The sequence below is a fragment of the Sardina pilchardus genome, chromosome 16 (assembly GCF_963854185.1).
Source record: "Sardina pilchardus chromosome 16, fSarPil1.1, whole genome shotgun sequence".
NCBI lineage: Eukaryota > Metazoa > Chordata > Actinopteri > Clupeiformes > Clupeidae > Sardina > Sardina pilchardus.
The window spans coordinates 19,233,632-19,260,754 of record NC_085009.1 but is presented as its reverse complement, the minus strand read 5'-3'; the positions used below and the strand labels follow the sequence as shown (position 1 = coordinate 19,260,754).

The following is a 27,123-nucleotide window of genomic DNA, read 5'->3' as shown; positions in this document are numbered from 1 at the left end:
AGCAAGAAAACATCCTGATTCGCCTGTTTCGCTTAATCAACCAAGCAGTTTTCAAAGTGGGCGGCCAGTAGTGGGAGGTTCAAGTATAAGTACTGTATTGTCTGGAAATGTAACAATAGAAGTTTCCTCCTCAGCCATGATTCATAATTTTCTTTCTGGGGCCAGGACTTCGCAAACAAATAAATGATCATGCATTACAAATTTAGTCAAGTTAGAAGTTGGCCGAAAAGCACCTGAACTACTTTCAGACCAGAAGAAGTAAAATTGTCTGGTCTGGTGAAACCAGAGAAAGATTGAACTACTTGGCCACAATTCCCAATTGTGTATGGAAGAAGCCAGAACTGCACTGATGGTTGTCCATCTGTACGCTTATTGCATCTTCACAAAGGGACTCTGGCTCTCATTCATAGTGACCATTGGGTCCTTGGTTATCTGTCTGACCAAGGCCCTTCGTCCCCAATTACTCAGTTTGGCTGGGCAGCCAGATCTAAGAAGACTTGTTTCCAAATCTTTTCCATTTGAGAATGCTGCAGAAATATTCTTGTATCCTTCCCCAGATTTGTGTGTTGACACAATGCTGTCTAGCAGATCTACGGACAATTCTCTCAACCTCATGGCTTTACAAATAAAAACATTTAAAAAAATCCTCCTGCTCCTATGGGAAATTAACATAGTCAAATACTTATGCCCCCTGTATTTGAGGAAGAACATTTATTTATTTATTTATTTATTTATGATGCATTCTTCAATCAGAAAGACAATTGGTGTCCTTAGAGGTTTGACTTTTACTCATTTTTTTTTTTTTTTTTTAATTAAGGCATTAAGATTAATTGTCAAAAGATGATTTTATATTCCTCTTTTTAGTCAACTTTAGCATGGGATCAAATACGTAGTCCCGTATATATATATATATGTATAAAGATAGATAGATAGATAGACAGACAGATTAAGACAGATATTGTAGCCTAGTAGTATTTTACTAGTTAGTTTCAAGTGTGTTCAATGTTTTAATAACTTACATAGTTGTATTATCAGAAATGGGACGCACAATAAAATATTGTTTGTTTATTCTAAAACTACTTTATTTTATTAGTAGACTATACATTACTGTAAAATAGCAAGCTCTGCATATCAAACATTTAGATTCTCCACAGCACATTAAATAGTTCAGCATAAATAAACAAAGTCAATAGATTGAGGACAATTAATGAGTTACTTTACTCAAATGAATCACAGTAGGAAAACACAACATATTGAAGGAGTCAGCTGACAAAAGGGAGTTCTAAGCCTGCATCTCTCCCACATGATACAACATTTACTTTTAGCAAAACAGTTAACATTGAATTTTGGTTGGTATTTTTATTTTTTCTAATTCTATAACAACCTATTTTTTTAAGTTTACCCTGTTACAGTATTCTAATCATTCTGACAGAATTTGTCAGAATACTCCCTGAAAAAAAAGTGAATATCAACAGTTTGAGGTATACATGTGATCATCGACTCAAGTCAGTGCAGTTACAGCACATGCCTGTTTGTCCTCTCTTCATTCATCAAAACTAATATATAGATATAAAACATTCAGCTTATCGAGGTCTTACAATCTCACAATGTAACACACCAACAGACAGACATGAAATACAAGCAGGATGTGAGAGTGATACCACCGGAGTAGTCTACCAGGCCCGACCAGCAAGGAGAGACATGATGGTGAGTCCACAGGCACTCAGGAGGTTAACACTGCTGCTGACTTCACCAGCTGACACCGCTGTGTGTGTGTGTGTGTGTGTGTGTGCGATTAGGGGAGAAGACAGAGGTGAAAATGATTAGTATAGTAATGTAAACATAGTAAATTAACATTGAAATTACAATGCATATTCAAATATCTTAGCTTCAATTTGTGAATTATGATATTTAATATAGTTAATATGCAACATAGAAAAGACAAGCACAGACGATACTTGATTATTTCCTTCTACAAGACCAACCTCCTATGGAATGCAAATATTCACTTAAATATTCACTCAGAGATGTTCTTACCTGTGCCGTTGATGGAGATGATGGTACATACATTTATGTTACCTCTCACTATTTCATAATGAAATGTTTTGGGAAAAGGTGTCCACTAAATGTGCTTTATAGTTTGCTCATTACGCTCAAGTGATTTTTGTTTTGAACAAACAAACCAGACATATTGCTTACTTGTTCTCTCTATAAGACTGTCCCTATGTTAATATTAACGCAAACATTCACCAAAAACATTCTTACCTGTGCCATTGATGAAGGTGATGGTAAATGACAAATTTCCACTCAACGCAGCTCTAGTCAAAGTGGTTATAATCTGTGTGTCATTGGGGAATGTGGCATTGGCAGTCACAGTAATGTCTGTCGAATGGATAATTGAGCCATTTCTAGTAAAGGGGAAAAAATGCAACATAGCTAAGTGAAATATTGCTCTGGCATGATAAACAGGACAATATTTCCTCCAATGTTTCCCAGTGTAAAGGGCCGTTCACACCAAGAACGATAACGATAACTATAAATAAATCGCTCTCGTTAATATAAATGACAACGTTCACACATAAACTATAACGATAACGACATGAAGAACGATATCGTTGCTGATCACATTCAGAGCGATTTGGAGAACGATAAAAAGCTAACAGCCAATCAGAACCCAAAATATTCTAGCCATCACATTCATTAACACAAGGAGAGACTTTTCTTATCGTTGACCAGTGTGGACGCTTTTATCGTTATGGTTATAGTTATTATTATCGTTATCGTTATCGTTATCGTTCTTGGTGTGAACGGCCCTTAATTGACAGCTGTAGCAACTCCCGCCCTCCTCCCTCATAGACACAATATATAGATTGGTGGTCACCTGAAGCCTGATGGTGTGAGGCTGATGAAATCTGACTGGAAGTCTTCAATGAAAAAGGGCTCAAGCTAGATGTGTAACAAATTTCAGACAAAAAAATGACAGAAAACAGGTGAAAAAAAAGACCAAAAGTGTCACAGTCATCAGCCAAAATGGGTTAACTGTAGGCAGCTATACCTCTCTTTTGATGAGTGAAGCTCTGCTCTGGAAGGCTGCAGAAGAAGTAATTGAAAGATCAGCAGTAAATGTGTCATTGGTTCGGAATTGAGGAATGCCTGTTGAGCGAGGTGCACCTGGAAAAGTGATGTGATAAAATAAGATTATTATTTATTATAAAGTAATTTATTTATGAAGAGTGAATATAACCAGGGTATCCTATACATGGCTGCAAGCACCACTGCAAACATAAATATTTTCGTACTTGTAACAACAATGGAGCCGGGAACCACAGTCAGATTAAAGCCTGAATTGGGGTTTTCCACGGCGGTAGCCAGGGTTTGAACCACATCGGAACTTTCAGGGATGGGTTCTGTTGAATCCGCATTGAACACAAGTTCAACATCTGTCTCAACGTTGTCCATTCGGTTACGAGAAGACAGCCTGTAATGAAGTCAAAGTATTTGTGTCAGTCTCAAGAAGTTTATCATTTTTTTCACTGCAATCATTTTGGGTGAGAGGGGCTTACCTGAAAGCTATAACAATAGTCCGCACAAACAATACACCATAGCGTGCACTATAGATCACATCACACTGTTAAAAAAAAAAACAGGCAAAGGAGATTTTGAAAGGATGTTTTCTTTCACATTTTAGATAATTATCATAAAGTGTAAAATTAATCCTAACATTTTGATACGTCTTTAAAAGTACCGTAAGCCATTCTGGATGGCATCACATTTGTTTACATTTAAATCAAACACCAGGCTGTAACACTGACCCTGGTCCACCACAAACACTTAACATTTTCACATTGATTGATTGTATATGTTCTGTGGGCCCTGTTTTACAGCTGGTGCAATGTGACACAAAGCGCAACACAAGCCTGGGTCCTTATCTTACACCCAATATGATCCAAATCCTTAATCCAACTAAAAATCATCATGCCACTGACCAAGAAAAATGTGGTCTAAAGGCCCATTCAAAAACATGTTGTGAGTGTTTCAAACATTCTTTCCGTTGATTTCATCCATACTTTGACACGATATTGAGGGGCTTATGATTACGGATGAAACGGATGAAACGTTGCAGTACCGAACACTACCACAGGAATACCACGCGAAAAAGTGGGGGCGCTATGCATTCACACGTAGAATACGGACGGAGGTATAAAGACATCACCGGGTAGAACGTACATACAAAATACGGACATAAATAGCCACACATTGAGCATGAATGGGCCTTAAAGTGAAGATATGATTTGAGGATACGATATGATCTAATTCTTACTCTACTGGAGGAGACCTTGTTCTCTCTCTTTATTTATATATTTTTTAGGTTTAAGTTTGTTGTTTAGTAAAGGTTACTTTGTTCAACTGGCATCTAACATGTTATTGCCTATCTGGTTTCAACTTGCATTCAATTTAATTGTCCGTGCTGTCCTAAATATTCAAGACAAGTCAATCTTTCATTGGCCAAACGCTATTCTTCTCGAGGTGCGTCTTGCACCATCTTTACATCGGCTATACTCTGCTGGTCACATGCACATTTTGTAATAAATCAAGGTTACATGGAATCCTGGTGTTGCATACATTGTCTTGCATACAAACAAATTACTTTAGATTTTCCAGATACCAAGGATCTATTTAATGTTGCACTCGGTGCTCTTAAAGGAACACTTGACCGTTTTTTCATATTAAACTATGTTGTTCCCTTAATTAAGATGAGTTGATACATACCTCTCAAGTTTCAATGCGTGCACTCACTGACTCTGGCGCGCGGCGCAACTTTTATAGCATTTAGCTAGCCCAATGCATTCATTAGGATCCAAACAGAGATGAAGTTAAAAGCGACCAAACACCTCCATGTTTTCCCTAAATTAAAATACAGTTACACGAGTAGTCACACGACCAAGTATGGTGAGACAAAATAAAACGTGGTGCATTTCTAAGCAGGCAAAAGGGATAACTATATTGTGTGGCGGAAAAACATTGGGAGCACTCTGCGCAGTAATATCCTCACTCCAATGTGAAACTGAAAGTGCAAGAGTGAGGATATTACTGCGCCACACTATGGTTATCCCTCTTACCTGCTTACAAATGCACCACATTTTATTTTGTCTCACCATACTTGGTCGTGTGACTACTCGTGTAACTGTATTTTAATAGGGAAAACATGGAGGTGTTTGGTCGCTTCTAACTTCATCTCTGTTTGGATCCAAATGAATACATTGGGCTAGCCAAAGCCAGTGAGTGCACACATTGAAACGTGAAAGGTATGTATCAACTCGTCTTAATTAAAGGAATAACGTAGTTTAATATGAAAAAACGGTGAAGTGTTCCCAAAAGGGAATTGACAGAAACCACTCTCACTGGTTTAATGGATGATACGCCCAAAACACACCCATGACCGATTAAGAAACATAAGACCGACCCTTTTGAACAATGACATAATTCTGGCATACTTATTACGCCATCAAGACAAGACATCAATTTTGGACTGGCCCCACCCTAAACCTATATTAGCCATCCACTTCAGGCCGTGAAAGGGCCCTGTACCAAATGCAGTCAGTACAGCATTCTGTACTTTGTCCTTGTTTTTGTGAGCCACCACCAGCTGTCAAATTCTTTGTATGAGTCAACATCCTTGACATTGACATTGAAAGCTACTACTTTTAATAATTGTGTGAGTACTTACTGCAGTTTGAACTACAACTGCTTGCTGCTGGAACTCTGGGCTCTGTGGGTTGGTAAGAGCCTCTGTGAATACTATGACAATAACAGCCTGAACCGCAATAGTAGGAGCTGGACGAGTTGTGGTTGTTGGGGCTTGGGTTGTTGTTGTTGTTGTTGTTGTTGTTGTAGGGGCTTGGGTTGTTGTTGTTGTGGTAGGGGCTTGGGTTGTCGTTGTTGTTGTTGTAGTAGGTACTTGGGTTGTTGTTGTTGTTGTAGTAGGGGCTTGGGTTGTTGTTGCTGTTGTTGTAGTAGGGGCTTGGGTTGTTGTTGTTGTTGTTGTAGTAGGGACTTGGGTTGTTGTTGTTGTTGTAGTAGGGGCTTGGGTTGTTGTTGTTGATGTAGTTGTAGTGGTTGTAGTTATGGTAGGGGCTTGGGTTGTCATAGTTGTAGTAGGGGCTTGGGTTGTTGTTGTAGGGGCTTGGGTTGTCGTAGTTGTAGTAGGGGCCTGGGATGTCATAGCTGTAGAAGGGGCTTGGGTTATCGTAGTTGTGGTAGGAGGTACGGTAGTTGTAGTTGATTGTGTTGCTCCAGTTGTGGTTGATTGTGCGACTCCAGTTGTGGTTGATTGTGTAGTTCCAGTTGTGGTTGATTGTGTGACTCCAGTTGTGGTTGATTGTGTGACTCCAGTTGTGGTTGATTGTGTTGCTCCAGTAGTGGTTGATTGTGTGACTCCAGTTGTGGTTGATTGTGTAGTTCCAATTGTGGTTGATTGTGTGACTCCAGTTGTGGTTGATTGTGTAGTTAAAGCTGTAGTTGACTGTGTTACTCCAGTCGTGGTTGATTGTGTTGGTCCAGCTGTGGTTGATAGTGGTGCTACAGCTGTGGTTTATTGCATGAAAAAATACCAATTACAGTGGGCAATGCAACTCATTTATAAATGATTGCAATAAGATCAACTGAAAGTGAAAACTGGCGTTTTTCTAGGCTGATTTGATATGGAACCACATTCATATCTGGCGTAATAATCAGTTGCAAACGTACCATGGACGCAGTGATATCACGCACTACTACTGCTTGTTGCCTATGGGGACTATTTTCAGATATCACTGCGCCCATGGTACCCTTGATTATTATGCCAGATGAGAGTGTAGTTCCATGTCAAATCAGCCTAGAAAAACGCCAGGTTTCACTTTCAGTTGGTCTTACTGCACTTTCTAACTTGAGAATAGACACACGTTTTAAATGGGAAAATTACCGGAATCTTAGTCTAAGCTGATGGTCTAATCCGATTCAATGATCTATGATAGGCTGAAGCTTAAAGTTGTATCGCCAGACTCACAGAATGGCTGGGTGAACAGGAAAAAGGTAAATATTGATTGCTCTGCTCGAGGTGGGAGGTGGAAAATGAGCTTATTTCCAAAAATATCCCTTTAATATTCCATTTGTAGCATTATCCATTATGGTACATACATAATGTTACCTCTCACTATTTCATAATGAAATGTTTTGGGAAAAGGTGTCCACTAAATGTGCTTTATAGTTTGCTCATTACGCTCAAGTGATTTTTGCTTTGAACAAACAAACCAGACGTATTGCTTACTTGTCCTCTCTATAAGACTGTCCCTATGTTAATATTAATGCAAACATTCACCAAAAACATTCTTACCTGTGCCATTGATGAAGGTGATGGTAAATGACAAACTTCCACTCAAGGCAGCTCTTTTCAAAGTAGCTATAATCTGTGTGTCATTGGGGAAGGTGGCGTTGGCAGTCACAGTAATGTCTGTTGTGTGGATAATTGAGCCATCGCTAGTAGTGAAAAAGCAGAAACGTATCAAGATTAAATTTACTCTGCCATGTTACTTGATAAATATAGCAATCTGCAGGCACACACACAAGCACGCATGCACACACACACACACACACACAAACAAGCACGCACACACACACAAGCACGCATGTACACACACACACACATACACACACACACTCAAACACATGCGCACACACACACACATGCACGCATGCACACACACACACATGCACACACACACACACACACACACACACACACACACACACACGCACACACGCAGTATGTAGATATTTGATCACCGGAAGCTTCTTGGTGTGAGGCTGATGAAATCTGACTGGAAGTCTTCAATGAAAAAGGGCTCAAGCTAAGTGGGTGACAAATAGACACAAAAAGACAGGAATCAGGTGAAAAAAGGCCAAAAGTAAACCATTCATCAGTCAAAAAAATCAGCTGTAGGCAGCTATACCTCTCTTTTGATGAGGGAAGATCTGTTCTGGAAGGCAGCGGAACTGGTGTTGGAAAGATCCGCAGTAAATGTTTCATCTGTGCGGAACTCAGGAATGGCTGTTGAGCGAGGTGCACCTAGAAAAGTAATAAAGATAGTCATTTGTGACGGGGTAGAATACACAGGTCATTTTTATTCATGGTTATAAGCACCACTGTTAGAAGGGATGCAAACAATGTGCTTTTCAACGCATTGCGCTTTTTTCATGTCAGTGTGGGTGACGTTTGGAACGGGAAGTGGTTGGTGTGCGGTTTGGGGGATGCTTTTCGTCTAGGCTACTGGAAGATCCAGAGAATTGTTTCTCATATGGGCTTGCTGGCCCGGTGCTTCTATCACTCATGTACGGGATAATGGACGACACGCCGTGCGGTTATTCAAAGTTAATGCACGTTCTAGACGGTGATACGGCCCGACGCGAAGCGGAGGGACGTTCCGTCTAGAAAAGTGCATTAACTTTGAATAACCGCACGGCGTGAAGTCCATTATCCCGCTTATTCCACTGTTGCCACTGCGTTGTGTTCGTTTCCGGTGCTAATTTAAATGTTTTAATCGCTAGAACTGTTTTGTTTGTAGAACTACTTTTCCCAGACACATTTCAACTAATTTCTCAAACTGCGGTTACTAGTTCTAAATGGATGGTTGCTATGGCCAAAAGCCAGTCGTTAGTTCTAATCTCCCGTTGTCAAGCTGGCATATCCCAAGATTCTGATGAACGTTAACTTTGAAAGATTGCTATTTTTCTTAGCCTACTGCCACCTAACTAGCTAAATGACACCTCTGTCATATGCTAAACGTTACTATGATCTGAACGTCTGTATTTTACAGCTTGTATGTAACGTGACAGTGCATTTAAACTTCACAACAAGTTTGGCGAATTAATATTCAAGTGTGATACGGTCAAAAACAATGGAACTACTTCATAGCCGTGCGTATATCTAAAGTTAATGCACACCCTTATAGAACGCAGGACAATGGGGAACTCAACTGAGCAGTGGAATAATGGATAATATTTGATCATGTAGCAAAGGAGCGTTAGTAGAGTAGCGCTCTGATAGCAGCTACTCCACCTCCGGAGGCAACTCTCTCAGTTCGCGCTAGGCTACTTATCTTACTAGATCTACTTTAGCTGGAAGTTTAGACACACAACTGTGGACTTCATTAGTATGTAAGTTTTCATTCAGCTGACGTTGGTGCTGCCATCTGATCATCCAGATTCGTAGCTTAAAATTCTAAAGTTCGATATAGACATAGTGGCTTACAACATTTTCAATGAAACCTTGGCCTAGTATCTAATGTTATGTGAGATTCGCAAGAAAATAAGTGAAAACAATTCCTCGCTTTAACCACGCAAGTGAATGTGTCGTTTATTAAAACAGACAACTTGAAGGAAAACTTGAATCAAAAACGGCTGTCCATCAGCAAAAGCAGCATAGAGTTAAAATATAATTTAAAGTCTCAGACATTTAAAGGGATAGTGCTCTATCAAGACAGGCCTACACCACAACTAAGTGATGAACAACAAATACTTTGAATATCCTACAAAACACTGCATTTAGATAACAACTCCGTGTAGAACCACACCAATCTAGTTATAATAAGTATATAGCATTGACATTTAACCACACATGTGCTTGCATCCCTGAAGCATAAGCATTTTCTTACTTTTAACAACAATGTCAGTAGACACAGTCAGATTAAAGCCTGAATTGGAGTTGATCAGGGCGGAATTCAAGGTTTGAACCACATCGGAACTTTCAGGGAGGGGTTCTGTTGAATCTGCATTGAACTCAAGATCAACGTCTGTCTCAACGTTGTCCATTTGGTTGCGAGAAGACAGCCTGTAACAAAGTCAAAGCATTAGTCTCAGTCTGAAGAAATATATTGCTTTTTCACTGTGATAACTTTGGGTGAGAAGGGCTTACCTGAAAGCTCTAACAACAGTCTGCCGAAACGATCCACCGTAACGTGCACTATAGATCACATCAAACTGTTAAAAAAGACAGAAACAAAGGAGATTTTTAAGGCGAGACACTACCTAGATTCTGTTTGACCCCCAACTCCTGGACACATAGGGTGCGTTCGTAAATTCAATCTGACACTCTGAAAAATAACAGAATAACACTCTGAAGTTCGAAACAGACAAGCATTCTAACTCCCATAAATTTACGAACAATTATTTGTGTTTACGTTTACTGCACGCCACTACGCCACTTTTGAAACAGGGTTTGTGTATTATTCAGAACAAAATTCCACTGATGCAAGAGCTTCTTGACAGTGATGATTAAGAACACTGTGAGAGCAGTTATTGAACCCGTCTACATAATCTTGATAGCTATGTCTCACTGCACTTGTCACATGAACATTTTAGTGTGCACAAGAGTGCTGTATGTATGAGGACAAATTTCCAACTTGTGGGGATCAAATCAGGGTGGACCGGGCTGTGACACTGACCTGTGTTCCACCACCCACCTTACATTGTATAGTTTATTGGTTGATTTTATATGTTCTGTATCTTTTGCAGTAGCGGGACAATGTCTACACTCAGAAATCTGCATTGCCCTGATACTGCTTTTACAAATTGTGGGAGTACTTACTGGACGTTCAATCTCTTCTGCTTGCGCCCGGAACTCTGGGCTCTGTGAGTTGTTTAAAGCTTCAATAAAGTTTATGTTCAAAATCAAAATCTCAATCTGATAAACAGGAGACGAACGAATAATAGTGTCTGCTACTCCAGTTGTAGTTGACTGTGTTACTACAGATGGGGTAGGTTCAGTTGTTCCAGTTGTGGTTGATTGTGTTACTGCAGTTGTGGTTGATTCTGTTACTCCAGTTGTGGTCGATTCTGTTGCTCCAGTTGTGGTCGATTGTGTTGCTCCAGTTGTGGTCGATTGTGTTGCTCCAGTTGTGGTCGATTGTGTTGGTCCAGTTGTGGTCGATTCTGTTACTCCAGTTGTGGTCGATTCTGACGCTCCAGTTGTGGTCGATTCTGTTACTCCAGTTGTGGTCGATTGTGTTGCTCCAGTTGTGGTTGATTCTGTTACTCTAGTTGTGGTCGATTCTGTTACTCCAGTTGTGGTCGATTGTGTTGCTCCAGTTGTGGTCGATTCTGTTACTCCCGTTGTGGTTGATTCTGTTACTCTAGTTGTAGTTGATTCTGTTACTCCAGTTGTGGTCGATTCTGTTACTCCAGTTGTGGTCGATTGTGTTACTCTAGTTGTAGTTGATTCTGTTACTCCAGTTGTGGTCAATTGTGTTGCTCCAGTTGTGGTCGATTCTGTTGCTCCAGTTGTGGTCGATTGTGTTGCTCCAGTTGTGGTCGATTGTGTTGGTCCAGTTGTGGTCGATTGTGTTACTCCCGTTGTGGTCAATTCTGTTGCTCCAGTTGTGGTCGATTCTGTTACTCCAGTTGTGGTCAATTCTGTTGCTCCAGTTGTGGTTGATTGTGTTGCTCCAGTTGTGGTCGATTCTGTTACTCCCGTTGTGGTTGATTCTGTGGCTTCATTTGTGGTCGATTCTGTTACTCCAGTTGTGGTCAATTCTGTTGCTCCAGTTGTGGTTGATTGTGTTGCTCCAGTTGTGGTCGATTCTGTTACTCCAGTTGTGGTTGATTGTGTTGCTCCAGTTGTGGTTGATTGTGTTGCTCCAGTTGTGGTTGATTGTGTTGCTCCAGTTGTTGTCAATTCTGTTGCACCAGTTGTGGTTGATTCTGTTACTCCTGTTGTGGTTGATTGTGTTGCTCCAGTTGTGGTCGATTCTGTTGCTCCCGTTGTGGTTGATTGTGTTGCTCCAGTTGTGGTCAATTCTGTTGCACCAGTTGTGGTTGATTCTGTTACTCTTGTTGTGGTTGATTGTGTTGCTCCAGTTGTGGTCGATTCTGTTGCTCCCGTTGTGGTTGATTGTGTTGCTCCAGTTGTGGTCGATTCTGTCGCTCCAGTTGTGGTTGATTCTGCTACTCCCGTTGTGGTTGATTGTGTTGCTCCAGTTGTGGTCAATTCTGTTGCTCCAGTTGTGGTTGATTCTGTTACTCCCGTTGTGGTTGATTGTGTTGCTCCAGTTGTGGTCGATTCTGTTACTCCCGTTGCGGTTGATTCTGTCGCTCCAGTTGTGGTTGATTGTGTTGCTCCAGTTGTGGTTGATTGTGTTGCTCCAGCTGTGGTCGATTCTGTTACTCCAATTGTGGTCGATTCTGTTACTGCAGCTGTGGTCGATTCTGTTACTCCAATTGTGGTTGATTGTGTAGCTCCAGTTGTGGTCGATTCTGTTACTCCAATTGTGGTTGATTGTGTAGCTCCAATTGTGGTCGATTCTGTTGTTCCAGTTGTGGTTGATTCGGTTGCTCCAGTTGTGGTCGATTCTGTTACTCCTGTTGTGGTTGATTCTGTTGCTCCATTTGTGGTCGTTTCTGTTACTGCAGCTGTGGTCGATTCTGTTACTCCAATTGTGGTTGATTGTGTTGCTCCAATTGTGGTCGATTCTGTTGCTCCAGTTGTGGTCGATTCTGTTACTCCAGTTGTGGTTGACTCTGTTACTCCATTTGTGGTCGTTTCTGTTACTCCAATTGTGGTTGATTTTGTTGCTCCAATTGTGGTCGATTCTGTTGCTCCAGTTGAAGTCGAATCTGTTACTCCAGTTGTGGTTGACTCTGTTACTCCATTTGTGGTCGTTTCTGTTACTGCAGCCGTGGTTGATTCTGTTACTCCAGTTGATGGTGGTGGTGTAATCACAGATGTACTTGATTCTGTTATTCCACTTGTGGTGGATTCTGTTACTCCAATTGTGGTTGATTCTGTTGCTTCAGTTGTTACTTCAGTTGTGGTTGATTCTGTTATTGCAGTTGTTGTTGATTCAGTTGCTCCAATTGAGGTTGATTCTGTTGCTTCAGTTGTTGGTGAAGGTGTCGTTACAGCTGTGGTTGATTCTGTTGCTCCAACCGTTGTTACTCCAGTTGAGGTTGATTCTGTTATTGCAGTTGTTGTTGATTCTGTTATTGCAGTTGTTGTTGATTCAGTTGCTCCAATTGTGGTTGATTGTGTTTCTCCAGTTGTGGTCGATTCTGTTGCTTCAGTTGATGATGATGGTGTAGTCACAGATGTAATTGATTCCGTAATTTCACTTGTGGTGGATTCTGTTGCTCCAGTTGTTGGTGACGGTGTCGTTATACCTGTGGTTGATTCTGTTGCTCCAGTCGTGGTTGATTCTGCTACTGCAGTTGTTGTTGATTCAGTGGCTCCAATTGTGGTTGATTCTGTTGCTTCAGTTGTTGGTGAAGTTGTTGCTACAGCTGTGGTTGATTCTGTTGCTCCAGTCGTTGTTACTCCAGTTGTGGTTGATTCAGTTGCTCCAATTGTGGTTGATTCTGTTGCTTCAGTTGTTGGTAACGGTGTCGTTATACCTGTGGCTGATTCTGTTGCTCCAGTCGTGGTTGATTCTGCTACTGCAGTTGTTGTTGATTCAGTGGCTCCAATTGTGGTTGATTCTGTTCCTTCAGTTGTTGGTGATAGTGTCGTTATACCTGTGGTTGATTCTGTTGCTCCAGTCGTTGTTACTCCAGTTATGGTTGATTCTGTTACTGCAGTTGTTGTTGATTCAGTGGCTCCAATTGTGGTTGATTCTGTTGCTTCAGTTGTTGGTGAAGTTGTTGTAACATCTGTGGTTGATTCTGTTGCTCCAGTCATTGTTACTTCAGTTGTGGTTAATTCTGTTGCTTCAGTTGTTGGTGAAGGTGTTGTTACAGCTGTGGTTGATTCTGTTGCTCCAGTCGTTGTTACTCCAGCTGTGGTTGTTTCTGTTACTGCAGTTGCTGATTCTGTTGCTCCAGTTGTGGTTGATTCTGTTACTCCAGTTGTTGTTACTTCAGCTGTGGTTGATTCTGTTGCTCCAGTTGTGGTTGATTCAGTTGTTCCAATTGTGGTTGATTCTGTTGCTCCAGTTGTAGTTGTGTCTTCAGTTGTGGTCGATTCTGTTGCTGCAGTTGTAGATGATTCAGTTGCTTCAGTTGTTTGTGATAATGTAGTCTCAGATGTAGTTGATTCTGTTATTCCGCTTGTGGTTGATTCTGTTACTCCAGTTGTTGTTGCTCCAGTTGTGGTTGATTCTGTTTCTCCAGTTGTTGTTGCTCCAGTTGTGGTTGATTCTGTTTCTCCAGTTGTTGTTTCTCCAGTTGTGGATGATTCTGTTACTGCAGTTGCTGTTGATTCTGTTGCTCCAGTTGTGGTTGATTCTGTTGCTCCAGTTGTTGTTTCTCCAGTTGTGGATGATTCTGTTACTGCAGTTGTTGTTGATTCTGTTACTCCACTTGTGGTTGATTCTGTTACTGCAGTTGTTGTTGATTCTGTTGCTCCACTTGTGGTTGATTCTGTTGCTTCAGTTGTTGATGACGACGATTGCGCAATTGCATAATGTGATGCTTCAAAACAAGATATAAGAAATAACATTATTGCATAATTTTCATATGTAACTGCAAAAAAAGAATGGTTATGCATGTAATGTTGGCTCTTGGAAGGAGACCACAAGATGTTAACCAACATGGAAATTTGTTACCTCATGATGTCATCAACCTGAACCAATGTCCAATCAACCTCCCCCATATACAGTAAGGGCAATCCGTGACAGCGCAAGAAAAGCACTGGCGAGTGAAACAATGATCAGCATATATAGCTAGTGTCTCACTACTGGTTGATTATTTTGCTCAAACATCCCACTGACAAATGCACATACAATATCTGACCTACAGTAGGTTGTCAATGAAGCTGCAGCAATTGTGCACAAAGTTGAAAGCACAGAGAAGACTAGCAATTTTCTAGTGCCAGCCATATTTTGAAAGTCGGCAAAGGTGTCGCCTTTTCTATTGAAACACTTCTCCATGCCACCCAAGGGGCAGACATGCTCCAGGTGAAGTGCATAGTCTCATCAGGAATAGTTTGTGTAGCAGCAGCTCCTCCCGCAGCACGATGCCGGGAAAGCAGGCAGTTTGATGACCCTACCCCTAAGACCTGAGGACAGCAGCACTGTGATGGGGAACCTCACTAACCACCACCAATGTGTACCGCCCACCTGGGTGATGCATGGCAGCCATTGGCCGTGTCCAATTGTCAAGGGCGCACGCTGGATAGTACCGTTCTTTCCAGTAGCGTCTCAGTTAGCTTGCTCCTCAGTATGCGTCCCTACATTTGGACAGCAAAAACTAGTTGCCGTCACCTGACTCGGGGAGGGGGGTGTGTTGCTTGACAATTTCCATGACATGTGGTGCTTGACCTGCGCTGATCAATGGATTATGGGATATCTGAGGCCAAAAAAGATGCATTGATGCACGCTTGGAAATCGCGGCAAAACAAAGTACCCATCTAGTGAGAGCGCTTGACTTTTGGACAGCCTATTCTGACGTAACTTCTGGAAAATACACGCTGCCCAGCGTGCGTACTTATGATTCAGACACAGCCATTATGTGCCAGAATGCTCACCACATACCAGCTTGAGGTGCAGAGTGAGAGAGTGAATGAGCCAATTACACTGGGGAATAATTGGGGGGTCAGATTGAATGAGCCAGGTAGTGTAGTTTAGTAGCTAAGCACCTTTGGGTGGAAGAAGGAATTTGGATGAGAGATGTCTTTGGAATTGTCTGCAGTGTAGTGCATGCAGGCAGGTTTCACTGCCAGGGCTGTCTCTTGACGAAAGTTAGACTGGGGAAAAGGGCTGCTATGATCAAAATCATTTTGAGCTCAATCTCATCCAGAAGCTCAAATGTCCCACATCCCAGCTGAAGTTAGCCTGGTACGCCCTCCCAGTGACGTAGCCTAACACCTTAGGCGTTGCTGTCGCTGGTCTGGCCAAATGCTCATCGGGCAGGATTTCTGAATTCCGCAAAACTGCGGAACTGCCCTCTTTGGTCGAGAACCAATCAACTTTGAGCAGCTCCAACGGCTCTGGGTAGAGGCGTGTTCAAGGCAGAGGAAAGAGTGTTGTTATTGGTTTAAACTCGGCAAACCCCTTTCTGACTTCGACCAGTAGCAAATTGAGGCACTTAAAGGAGGCGGGTCAACCAAGCACTTGGAGAAACCGTTCAACACAGGCCCTTGGTCAGACTAAAGTCTCGCAGAGCCTTTCAAGTCGATGGCAATCAGGCTAAGCTGAAGTAGGAGGTCTAGGAATGTCAGCACCAATTTGATGGAACACGACGTTGGTGGGTTTGTAGCCATGTGTGCTTAAACAGATCTGCTCCCAGCGACAGGTTGACTCTTGATTTGGAAATAGACCTCTGAAGTTCGCCTACAAAAAAGCTGCCATCTTTGAAATTCGGTATCTGGCTATTTTTCCTATGGGAAAATAACATGGGGATTTTGAATTATCGTACCTGTTAAACTCTCGTGGGGACGATAAAGTCTTAAATGCAGACGTTTTCCTGAACACACTTTTGTCCTCTGCCTTCTTGTGCATACTGTGATCTCCGGTACGTGAAGTCGGCACACTTTCATTTTTGCTACCCCAGAGCTAACTGGCTAACTAACTTAATGGCAAGTTGCATTGCAAGTTAGCTCTGGGGTAGCAAAAATCAAAGTCTGCCGCCTTCGCGTACCGGAGATCACAGATTCCTCTCGAAGGCAGAGGACAAAAGTGTGTTCAGGAAAACACCTGAATTTCCGATTTTGTCATCCCCGCGAGAGTTTAACAGGTGTGATAATTCCAAATCCCCATGTTAATTTCCCATAGGTAAAATCGTCAGATACCGTAACTCCTTATATGGGCAAAGATGGTAGCTTTTTTGTAGGCGAACTTCAGAGGTCTATTGGTTTAGATCGATGACATCATGTGTGGATGACTTAACATTGGTTAATGTCGAGGGAACATGCAAATTCATGTACAGTTCAGCTTATTGATGTAATCAACATATTCATGCATAGTTCAACTTACCAAGCATGACCAGGATCAACGTCTCTACCTTTTTCCCCATGTTTGGTAGTTGGAGGATTTCTAAAGTAATAAGATGATATGCACACACACACCATCATTTCAAAGACTTACAACAGATTAGTCCTCTTTTTCACATCACATTTCTGATCAATGACTTGCTGAAGCGCAAACAATATAGGTCAAAAAATCTCATTCCTTTCTGCAGTTGATTCAGAGATGCAGAGCTAGTTTTGTGGTTGATTATTTATTTTAAAACGGGTAAATCATAGTGGAGATGTACAGTGATAGTCCTAGTGACCCTCCTGGTGCTCCTGCGCTGTAGTAGGCTATGTCAACTGATTCTGTGTTTGGAGGTGGCATAACATAGCATGGAAAAACAAATATTTTATTTGTAGAGGAAACCAAAGTAATCATTCACACAAACACTAGTCAGGTCCCTCCACATGTAGCTCTATCCATATAGGCTATTTTACATCATTGTCTTTTGAATTCAAAACCTTGGTGGCAAAACAGTTGCATTCTGACTACACAGCTACTGAAATAATTAGTAGGCACTTCAATTAGAAGTTTGAAAGTAGGCCCCAGCCGTGGCGCGGCTGGCTGGGGCACCTGCTCCGCACGCCGGCGACCCGGGTTCGATTCCCGCCCCGTGGTCCTTTCCGGATCCCACCCCGACTCTCTCACCCATTCGCTTCCTGTCTCTCTCTACTGTCCTGTCAAAATTAAAGGCACAAAAGCCCAAAAAATATACTTAAAAAAAAAAAAAAAAAGAAGTTTGAAAATATAATACAGAAGTAGTCTAAAGTTGGTAGCCTCGTCTACTTGCACTGTTGCCGGTAGATGATGTCATAGGCTATCAACGTGACCTTTCACATCTGGTTGCCTGCAAGACGCACATCGTAATGTTCTTGTTTTAAGAGACCGTGGAAAGCAGGGAAGATCACCACAGAAAGCATGTTTTCAAACCCATTTAGCTGATGTTGTAAACTAAACCAACTATGTCATTTTGAAGCAGGCCTAGGCTTATATTTGCCAGCCAACGTTTTTAAACAAGCATCATTGTAAACTGAATTGACCGGAGAAAGTGGCTACACTCGGTGTCTTTTCGATACCAGCTAGCAGCTGTGCAGCTAACCTGGGAAAACTAAATAGCAAAGGTAATTAGCATGCATAGTTTACGCAAGTGAGGCATTAGGTAGTCTAGTCATAGTAGGCAGGTAGGCTGTTATAAAATAGGCTCCCTACTTAAAAAAGTCCCGTAGAGCATAGTCCTATGCAGGGGCGTCACTAGGCGTACCATAGATCCGGGGCTGTAGCCCGACTTTTTTTTTTTTTTTTTTTTCTCCTTCTTACGGGGGTCCGGGGGTTTTTCCCCCGGGAAATTTTGAAAATTGGGCCGTTAAAGATGCCGTTTCAACGTAGTTTGAGAAGGAAAGGAAGGAAATTCGTTGGGGTTCTCCTCATCATATTTTAATAACAAATAAAGCTAATTTCCCTCAAGGCTAGCCTGGCTACTGGTAGTTCTAACAGAGACCTCACACCCAAACATTTTTTTCTGCCCGTGACATGATGAATGAATGAATAATTTCCAGGTGCCACTCTAATCGCTGTAAATGGATTAATGCAACACAACTCCTCGTCCAATTTTCAGTTTGCATGGAAATCATTGGTATAATTGCCTAGGAGATCTACATGCGGCCAGCCTGACTCTTCCACTCGTTTTGTGATAACTAGCAGTGTTTACTACTGTTGTTGTAGGCTACTACGTGTTTACTTGTTGACTACTGTACTAGTAGACTTAATGGAACAAGTTCATGGAAAACGAATGCTTGTGCAGAACGTTTCGTTAATCTATCCTACAGAGCCGTTAGGTAACGTCGGTGAGTAAGTTTATCTCTTTGTTATCCAAATGAACGGTCTTAAAGTTAGCGAGTTACAGAGGCTGGCAGTCAGCCCGACAGAGGAGGGAAGCATGGAACACTGATGTCGCATGGGATGTCTCCATGGAACGTCAGCGAACAGAGTAACAATATTGCAGTTGTGCCTGTGTTTCTGGCTCTCAGGCTAAGTTGTGACTGCTAAGAAATAGACTAGAAATCTAGACGCCACTAGCGGCAATCACGTGAGGCTAGGGGCTGCTGACCGTGGCATTCAATTTGAACCTTATAAAAAAAACTCTGTGGCGATTTTCATCATTTTGTAAGGCACGGAGATCCGGGGCTATCCCCAATACATCCGGGGCTCTAGCCCCGAATGCCCAGGTCTAACGACGCCTCTGGTCCTATGTTCTGATAAATTCCAAACTCTACATAATGACATTAATCTTTCGTATGCATGAGGCCCATATGGCATCACAATGAATTTGATGCTCATGTCAAAATTTTGTTTGTAAAAAAATAAATATGTAGGTGACAATCATTCCCGGCTCTGCTACATTATTTATTCCCGAGCTGTCAAAGATGCTACAGAATCATCACCGCATGTTGTCGATGATCATTATTAGGCTACTCGGATCTTCATAATGCTGCAGAACGCTTCATTCACTTGAATGGGCCTTCGCAACATTCAGAGGTCTGATACAGTATTTCTCGATAACAGTCCGCTGTCAAGGAAAATTGATTTTATGCTTCTAATTTAGGCTACGTATTTCATATCTTCCCGCGAGTAGTCCCATCACTTCTTGCAATGGAACTTCATTCAAAAGTTAAAGCAGTCGAGCTGTAGCCTAAAGGCAGTGTAGCCTAGCCTACTGAAGAATGTTTGATTCAGCTTGCGTTGCGAATTTGTTTCTCAGGGGGGAAAACGGGATGAAACGGTAGCCAACAATTAAACCTAAGGAGGAGTCATATCATGTGGGGTTTATTTTTTCGTTTTTGCAAGTAGCCGTGCAGATGAAAGATAGAATATGCTACCTCCCATTGTGTGTGCATCCATGGCAAGCCATTTCAACATTTAAAGTTATGGCAAGCCATTTACAATTGGAATTATGCCTAGAAGCAACACAACTACATAAACTGATAACAAACTAATATACTTATACAATTTATTGTTAACATTTGTCTTTATCAATCAAATAAAGCAATTCATGCTTTCAACCATTGGTTTAGACATTTTATTGTAAAAACAAAGTAGCCTACCAGTGAAGGCACTGTTTTGGCACCAGCACCATTGTAAAAAAGTATTGATTTAGCACCGCCATTGAATAAAACCCAAACGATATCCAACTCTACTTATGACATGGCTATTTCTCATGGCGTACACAGCCTTTAGGTTAGTGATTGCTATAATTACGACACCTCTTTAAAGACAAATCTACAACAAATGATGTTGAAAACTAACAGTGTGAATGTAAACACAACAGTCTGGCAATATCAAGGAAAAATTACAGTTCATATTTTTATATTGTACAATAAGTTGATAATGTATTAATCATTGGCAAAGGTCACATGCTAGGGTGTCATAAAGAGAGGGATAGGCCTAATGAGAGGCAGTTTCTCCAACAAACTAATTCAACAAATTATACAAACGGTTATCAAAGTAAGGGTAAATTATAACATGGTACAAATTTGATCACTGAATACTACTATAATTGTTTCTGAAAGTTTATCCTATTCACACATTTAACTGTTATCCGATGCTTTATGCTTTAAGGCGAGACACGGCAGGTGAAAACATTGTTTTGAATGCAGCGGTCAATTTCGAGATTTTGTGCTAGTTTGCTACCTTAGCATGTATTCTATCACACTACTAGGATACTACAACAAGGTCCGATTTACACATTTAGATGTTTATTTTATTACATTTTGTCTACTCATTCTAATTCTCCACATTTCCCCAAAACTTCCCATTATAAAGTTTCATGTACTACGGCGACCGTGATATGAAGAATATCGTATGTGACACCGTTGGAAAGCCCTGTTTCTCCTGTTATGCAATCCAAATGTGGACACTTCCTTTATATCCGCAATCGATCGCAAAAGTTGAAAGATGAGTCTAAGCTGAGAACACATTTCACTGGCTGTGTTTCAAGGCTGTTTTCTCAAAACAAGTTTTTCCCCACACTCCATGAAAAGCATCTCCACTTCTGCAGCACCTACATACACCAAACTTTCCAGTCTTATTCCTAACTATATTAGGAATATTTGTATGGAGGGATTTGTTGATATAACATTCTTGGCCATTCTTACCCTATTCACCTGTAGTGTCTCGCCTTAAATGGTTTGTGGTTGAAGTGATATAAATATTTTTTTTTGTTTAAAATTTATATTTCTGCTGTAAGCTAGTTATAGTATTAGAGGTAGTATAGAAGTTTATAGTAGAAGCTTGTTTCATATGTTTCATACTAATGATCAAATAAATATATGTAAAAGAACCTTCAGCGCATATTAGCCTAAATAAAATGTAATCCTACAAATATTAAACCTCATACTGATGGTGAAAAGCTACATTTAGATTTCTATTCTGTTCTAACGCATTGGGTTAGTGGTTGCAAATATGTGTTTTTGGTATTTGTCTTAACCTATTTGGATGCTTTATATTGGCCAATTAATAATTTATGTCAGTATTAATGTTTAATTGTGAATTTGATGATAATGTGACAAAATCCATTATTTTTATGCCGTATTTCTAACTACAATATGTCCTAATCTCCCCGACATTCCTTTGAATTATTACTGGTCATTGGGAGAATACATGTTATGGAATAATATTGAGAAAATGGCCAAATGTGGTCAAAGAAATGTAGAATTAATTAATTTATGTATCTGAAAGATACAATATGTTTTTCCGAAATTATAAGATAATGTGAAGGGCTGCATTGTTCACACTTTAGGTACAAATTAACAGTTGTTAGAATTGTATTAATTACTTTTGCAATTGATTATGCCAAAGCAAACAAATATAAACATTCACTCACCCAATCTCCCTATTGCTCAATGCTGAGCGTGTGTTGTGATGCAATTTCCTGTGATTTCTTGATTCCTGAATGTTCCCTTTTGAATAATTGATTTCTGTTGAAATATGTGTTGTAGTGAATCCAAGTAACTTCCTTCAGAATTTAGACCGATTGAGTCCAATAGATTGTCCTGATGCTCCTTTCAACTGAAACTCTGTTTGGAGGTGACCTGAGTATATATAACCCTAGTGGTTAGGTGGGGGTGACGTGTGAGGATCTGACAATTTGGGTTGGACTTGAAGATGAAATCAGATAGGATTCATGAAAGACATGTGTCTTACATTCCGTAGTCACTGGTGCATTTTGACTCTATTGTATTGATTTTGACACTCAAGATAGATGTCTGCTTCAGTCTGAATGCAAAGTATTCAAAGCAAAGCAGTTCTAAATAGGGGAGCATACCAACAGCTTTGCCACCCCCTCATAAGGGTTACTTCAGGTCCACCACACATGTCCACTTTTAAAAAAGAAAATGTTCTTCATATCCAACATAAAACCTTTTAAGGATTTTTTTCTGTCTTTCATGTACTGTGTACTTTCATAGTTCATCATCAATCTTTGATAAAAAAAGGGTCGGATAAATAATTAAATCTTCAGCTCTGAAGCTCCCAATTACAAGTTCAGTGTAGCTAAACAGTAGTTTTTTGAGTGTTACATTCATCCACCTAGCACTGGTTAGTTTAATGGTCTGTTTGTCGTTCTCCAAAGCTGTATACAACACCGCCACCATCTCTCTGTCATGTCACCAACTTGTCTGATAGACATGTCACACTCCTTCCTCCTTCCTCCTAACCAGGATGATACCAGGTGACACATGGGGCCAGATATCGAGGATTCTGCTTCACCTAGTTGTACGGGTTCACAAATGCAACTGCAGAATCTTGCTCCTGCCCTGTCATGTGATATTAAAAAAAACCTGCTTTCTGAGCTGGTTCAATAGAGGAGGAATGAGATATGATCCAAACACCAGTATTCACTACCATTCAACATTCTGGGATGTTTCAGCCTTGCAGCCTTTGTCAGTCTGTTAGTTTTCTCTCAAAATGACCAGAAAAATAGAACTTTCTTTTGAAAATCGACAGTCTATTCTTGTTCTGAGAAATAAAGGCTATTCCATCTCTTCAGAGTAACACAACTAGCCTGGCCCCTGCCTGACTACGTACTTCCGCTCATCTCCATTTCTCTTCATCTGGTAAAGCTTCATCCAGCTTTGTTTACTTACTTCGTTTACTGTAGGCTACTCGCAAGTGCATCTCCGTCCAATCAGCGAACAGAGGGCGTTGCCAAGAGCAAGTTTCAAGACTATCGTTATCGTTTTGTCCCCTGTGGTTATCATACGTCATTACCAAACGTTAGTGATTGAACTCCAATGAATTCAAACTTGGACAAGACAAGCGTCCACAAACCAGGAAATAACATTTGCCAATGGATCTAGGCCAGACTCTCTGTGAAGAAGAGAGACTGGTCTCCAGGCTATAACACAACTGGAGTGTAACTAGAACAGCTAGACAAATGTGTGCACAACTAAGCGAGAGGACAAGTAGAGTATTAAAAATCCATATCTGAGACTGACCAATAATAGGAATAGATTACAATGGGCCAAATAACACAAACCTTTGGATAGAGGAAGGTTTTGAAAAGTCTTATGGACAGACATCTCTGTTTGAGGGGTGTGGAGCAGACAGAAAAACATTCGCAAGACGCAGAACAAGTGAAAAGATGCTGGAGGAGTGCCTGATGCCATTTGTTAAGCATGGTGGAGTAATGTGACAGTCTGGGGCAGCTTACTGCTGATAAAGTAGGAAATTTGTACAAGGTAGAAGGGATTTTGAATAAGGAAGGCTATCACTCCATTTTGCAACGCCATGCCATACCCTGTGGTCAGCGCTTGATAGAAGCCAATTTCCTTGTACAACAGGACAACGACCCAAAGCACACCTCCGAACTATGAAAGAACTATTTAGGAAAAAAGCAGTCAGCTCTGTTTGTGATGGAGTGGACCGCGCAGTCACGAGATCTCAACCCTATTGAGCTCTTGTGGGAGCAGCTTGACCATTTGGTATGTAAGAAGTGCCCATCAAGCCAATCCAACTTGTGGGTAATTGCTGCTAATGGAGAATTCTTTGATGAAAGCTTGAAGTTTGAAGGACACAATTATTACTTCAAATAAAAATCATTATTTAGAACCATGTCAATATATTGAATATATGTTCTGTTTATCTTGCAATTCATTTGATGAACACAAGTGTGAGTTTTCATGGAAAACATTTTCTGTGTGACCCCCAAACTTTTTAATGCTAGTGTCTATTCATATATAGTCACCAACTCATTTAGGCCTATGCCTAAAGACACGGGCAAAATACACACACACACACACACACACACACACACACACACATTCTCTCTCTCTCTCTCACACACATAATATATCAATAATAGTATAACACAGCCTAAAGCCTCCTTTGAAGTTACTGATAATTACTGAATCAATGTCTGAAATCTCAGATTGCAGACTCACTGATCCCATAGCCATCTGTTGAATCAAGGCTACTTCCTCATCAAGACTGAAGTATTGCCTGGCCACAGAGTAGGCCTACTGTACCTGCATTCCTGAATGTGAGTGTGAACAGGGTATTGAAGAGAATTTGTGGGTTGTCTAAAACCAGCATGTTAGCTGCGGATGTTGTCGTCACAGTTCATTACTAGAAATTCTATTTTTGCCTTGTGGTTGAATGTGGTTAGATGGCGATCTTATCAGCTATATAACAAAGCAAACAAGTATCAGGTAACTCATATCTTTCCTCAAAGAACATGCATCATCACCACAATCACCACACCTTAGACGTAATGATAAGAATATTGAATGCAAAATAGATATGCGAGACAGATAGAAAAGGAAAAAAAAAAAAAAAAAACAGGAATTGTTCATTAAAGATGCAGTCAGCAACACCCCTAGCCAGATCTGAGAATACCTTGTGTCAGATCTGCTTTGTATTTTCAATGCTTTTGTACAAACATTATGTGATCATCTGTCCTTTCAGTAGCCTATGTTGGGTATCTGGAGCCTGGATTGCCCAGTGACGAAGGAATGTTGGAAACACATGTGTGAATGTTATCTGATTTGATGTCATTGACCAACCCAAAATGTTCTGAACATGTCAAACTCACCCGTTTTTTTTTTTTATTTTAAAACAAGTCACCTCCAAGCTGCTTCAGAAGTGTCTCATGGACTTCTCAGCCGTTCTCATTTCTGAAGGATTTATTAATTTGGTTTGAGTAATTGTGTTAAATAGCACAAGACACAATTTCCAAGGAATCACTTGAATTATTGGCACCCCTGGTAAGCTACAGTAGCCGTTGGGAGATCTGAAAAACTGTCCCAAACACACATCTGAATCTCTGCGAGTTTTTGCCATAAAACATAGAAGTGACACCATTAGAAAATCAAGTGTCACCATTAGAAAACTGAATCTTCTAGTCTGTATCGATGGCGCTTTGTAAAGACACAAGAAAATCCTGAAGCCTGCAGTAGCTTTTTAATTGCACACCCCTCTGCTATTCAGATGGTAAGGGCAATCATTGGTGTCAATAGGCACGTTCAAGTTCAACCCCAACTGACCTCTTGCAGCAGCGAGATCTGCTGGTGACAGCAGGGGTGGGGATACAAACACTGCTATGAAGTTGGACATTCTCTACTTCCCGTAGATGTGACCACGTGACGAAACTGGCCCTTGTGGATATGAAGAAGCATCTGAACTGTCTATGATCTAAACGGCAGCACATATGTCAGGGATGTGAAGGGGCAAAAGTCTCGACGTCATGAAGGCAGGGTCTAGGCCGGTCTAGGCTCCGCAGTAGCCTAGCCTACCTGGAGAGCAACTGCGCTGCTGCGCAGCAGCCGCCTTGCTCCCACGATAAGTTAAGGCCATGTGATATCAACTGCAGAGCCGTAAATATGCCCATCTATCGTGGACAGATTTTAACTACGTGCATCTTGTGCTGTGCAGTGCTGGTCAATGCTGCGCCATCACGAACTCGCTATTGGCGCATTGCGTAGCAGAACCAAAGTTGCGACACCCGTTGACTTCGCTGCTAGAGCCAGATTAGAGCGGTCACGTGGTTAGTGGTAGTCTCAGTAGTTCCTTGGTCCCTGGTTTACGGGACTGACTGCAGCGATCACATTAATATTTACGGTAGCCTAAATACTCAATGAAAATTACTATAAACTGCATTGCCACATACATATATTACTCACTGAAAATGCATTATTATGCACACGACCATAAATCATGTGGAAAAGTCTTATGATAACACCTGAGATATTCATTCATTTCCCCATTGAAAGGAACTATTGAACCAAAGATGGCTTTGTATTGAACGACCATGATATACCGGATGTGCCGCCATTTTTTGGACACGGAATGGTTGTGTCGTAACTTTGAGATATCGATGGCTTTGAGAAGGACTACTTGAGGACACGTCCCATTTCACTGGCATAGACAAGAGCATGTGATCACTTGCAATGCCTACCAACTGAGAAACTTTTAGAAGGGAATCTGTATTCCCACAGTAGCCTATGGTCAAGGAGGATGTCACCTACTGAATCTTCATTGCAGAATCAACGACGCATGGTCAAACGTATCCAAAGACAGTAATGATAATGCACTTTGAGCTTCGTCTTGATCCCATCAAAGGTATTTGTGATAGGCTAATATGTTTTACTAGCTTGTTGTCATGCTCTTTCAGGTTAGCTATGGAGAATGTATAATATGACTAGTTGATTGAACCATTAAAAAAATCGTTTTTTCGTCTTTTCGTCGTTTTTTCATCTTGCTGTCAACAAACTACACATTGGGTGTATGAATGTCTTTTGCTGTTCATAGCCTAATAATATGGGTTATAATCACGTTGAGTTATGCTCTGCTTTGCATTTAGGCTACAGCTACCAAAGTCAACATGCGTGATATAGTTCATTGTTATTGCTAACTTTAGCTTTATTGTAACCTGTGCATAATATTGAAAATGTAGGCATATGCCACATGTGAAGTAGGCTAGGCCTAATACTGCATCAGAATACTGTGGAACATTACATTAGTAGCCTTTGCATACCTTCGTTTTGGTAGGCCTATGTGGATGTGTGGCAGGTGATAGTAGAAATACAGATTTGTACCATTTGTTATGTCTCTGTATTCTAATAATGAATGCAATATTTGAGAAAGATTATGTTAGAGCAAT

At 40.9% G+C, this 27,123-nt stretch overlaps 1 protein-coding gene across 1 annotated transcript; it reads right to left on the bottom strand.

The window, feature by feature from the left end:
• Positions 1-1,055: 1,055 nt before the first annotated feature.
• LOC134060571 (mucin-2-like) lies at positions 1,056-22,022 on the bottom strand. Its single transcript, XM_062517309.1, has 15 exons — positions 21,850-22,022; positions 16,935-16,994; positions 10,622-14,433; positions 9,950-10,014; positions 9,690-9,865; positions 7,989-8,104; positions 7,822-7,886; positions 7,373-7,515; positions 5,729-6,585; positions 3,564-3,628; positions 3,300-3,478; positions 3,056-3,171; positions 2,882-2,946; positions 2,266-2,408; positions 1,056-1,765 (listed from the first exon to the last, which is right to left on the bottom strand). Exons 2-15 carry the CDS (start codon positions 16,972-16,974, stop codon positions 1,674-1,676), a joined length of 5,934 nt encoding a protein of 1,977 aa, XP_062373293.1. The 5' UTR covers positions 16,975-16,994; positions 21,850-22,022; the 3' UTR covers positions 1,056-1,673.
• Between the last annotated feature and the right edge of the window lie 5,101 nt (positions 22,023-27,123).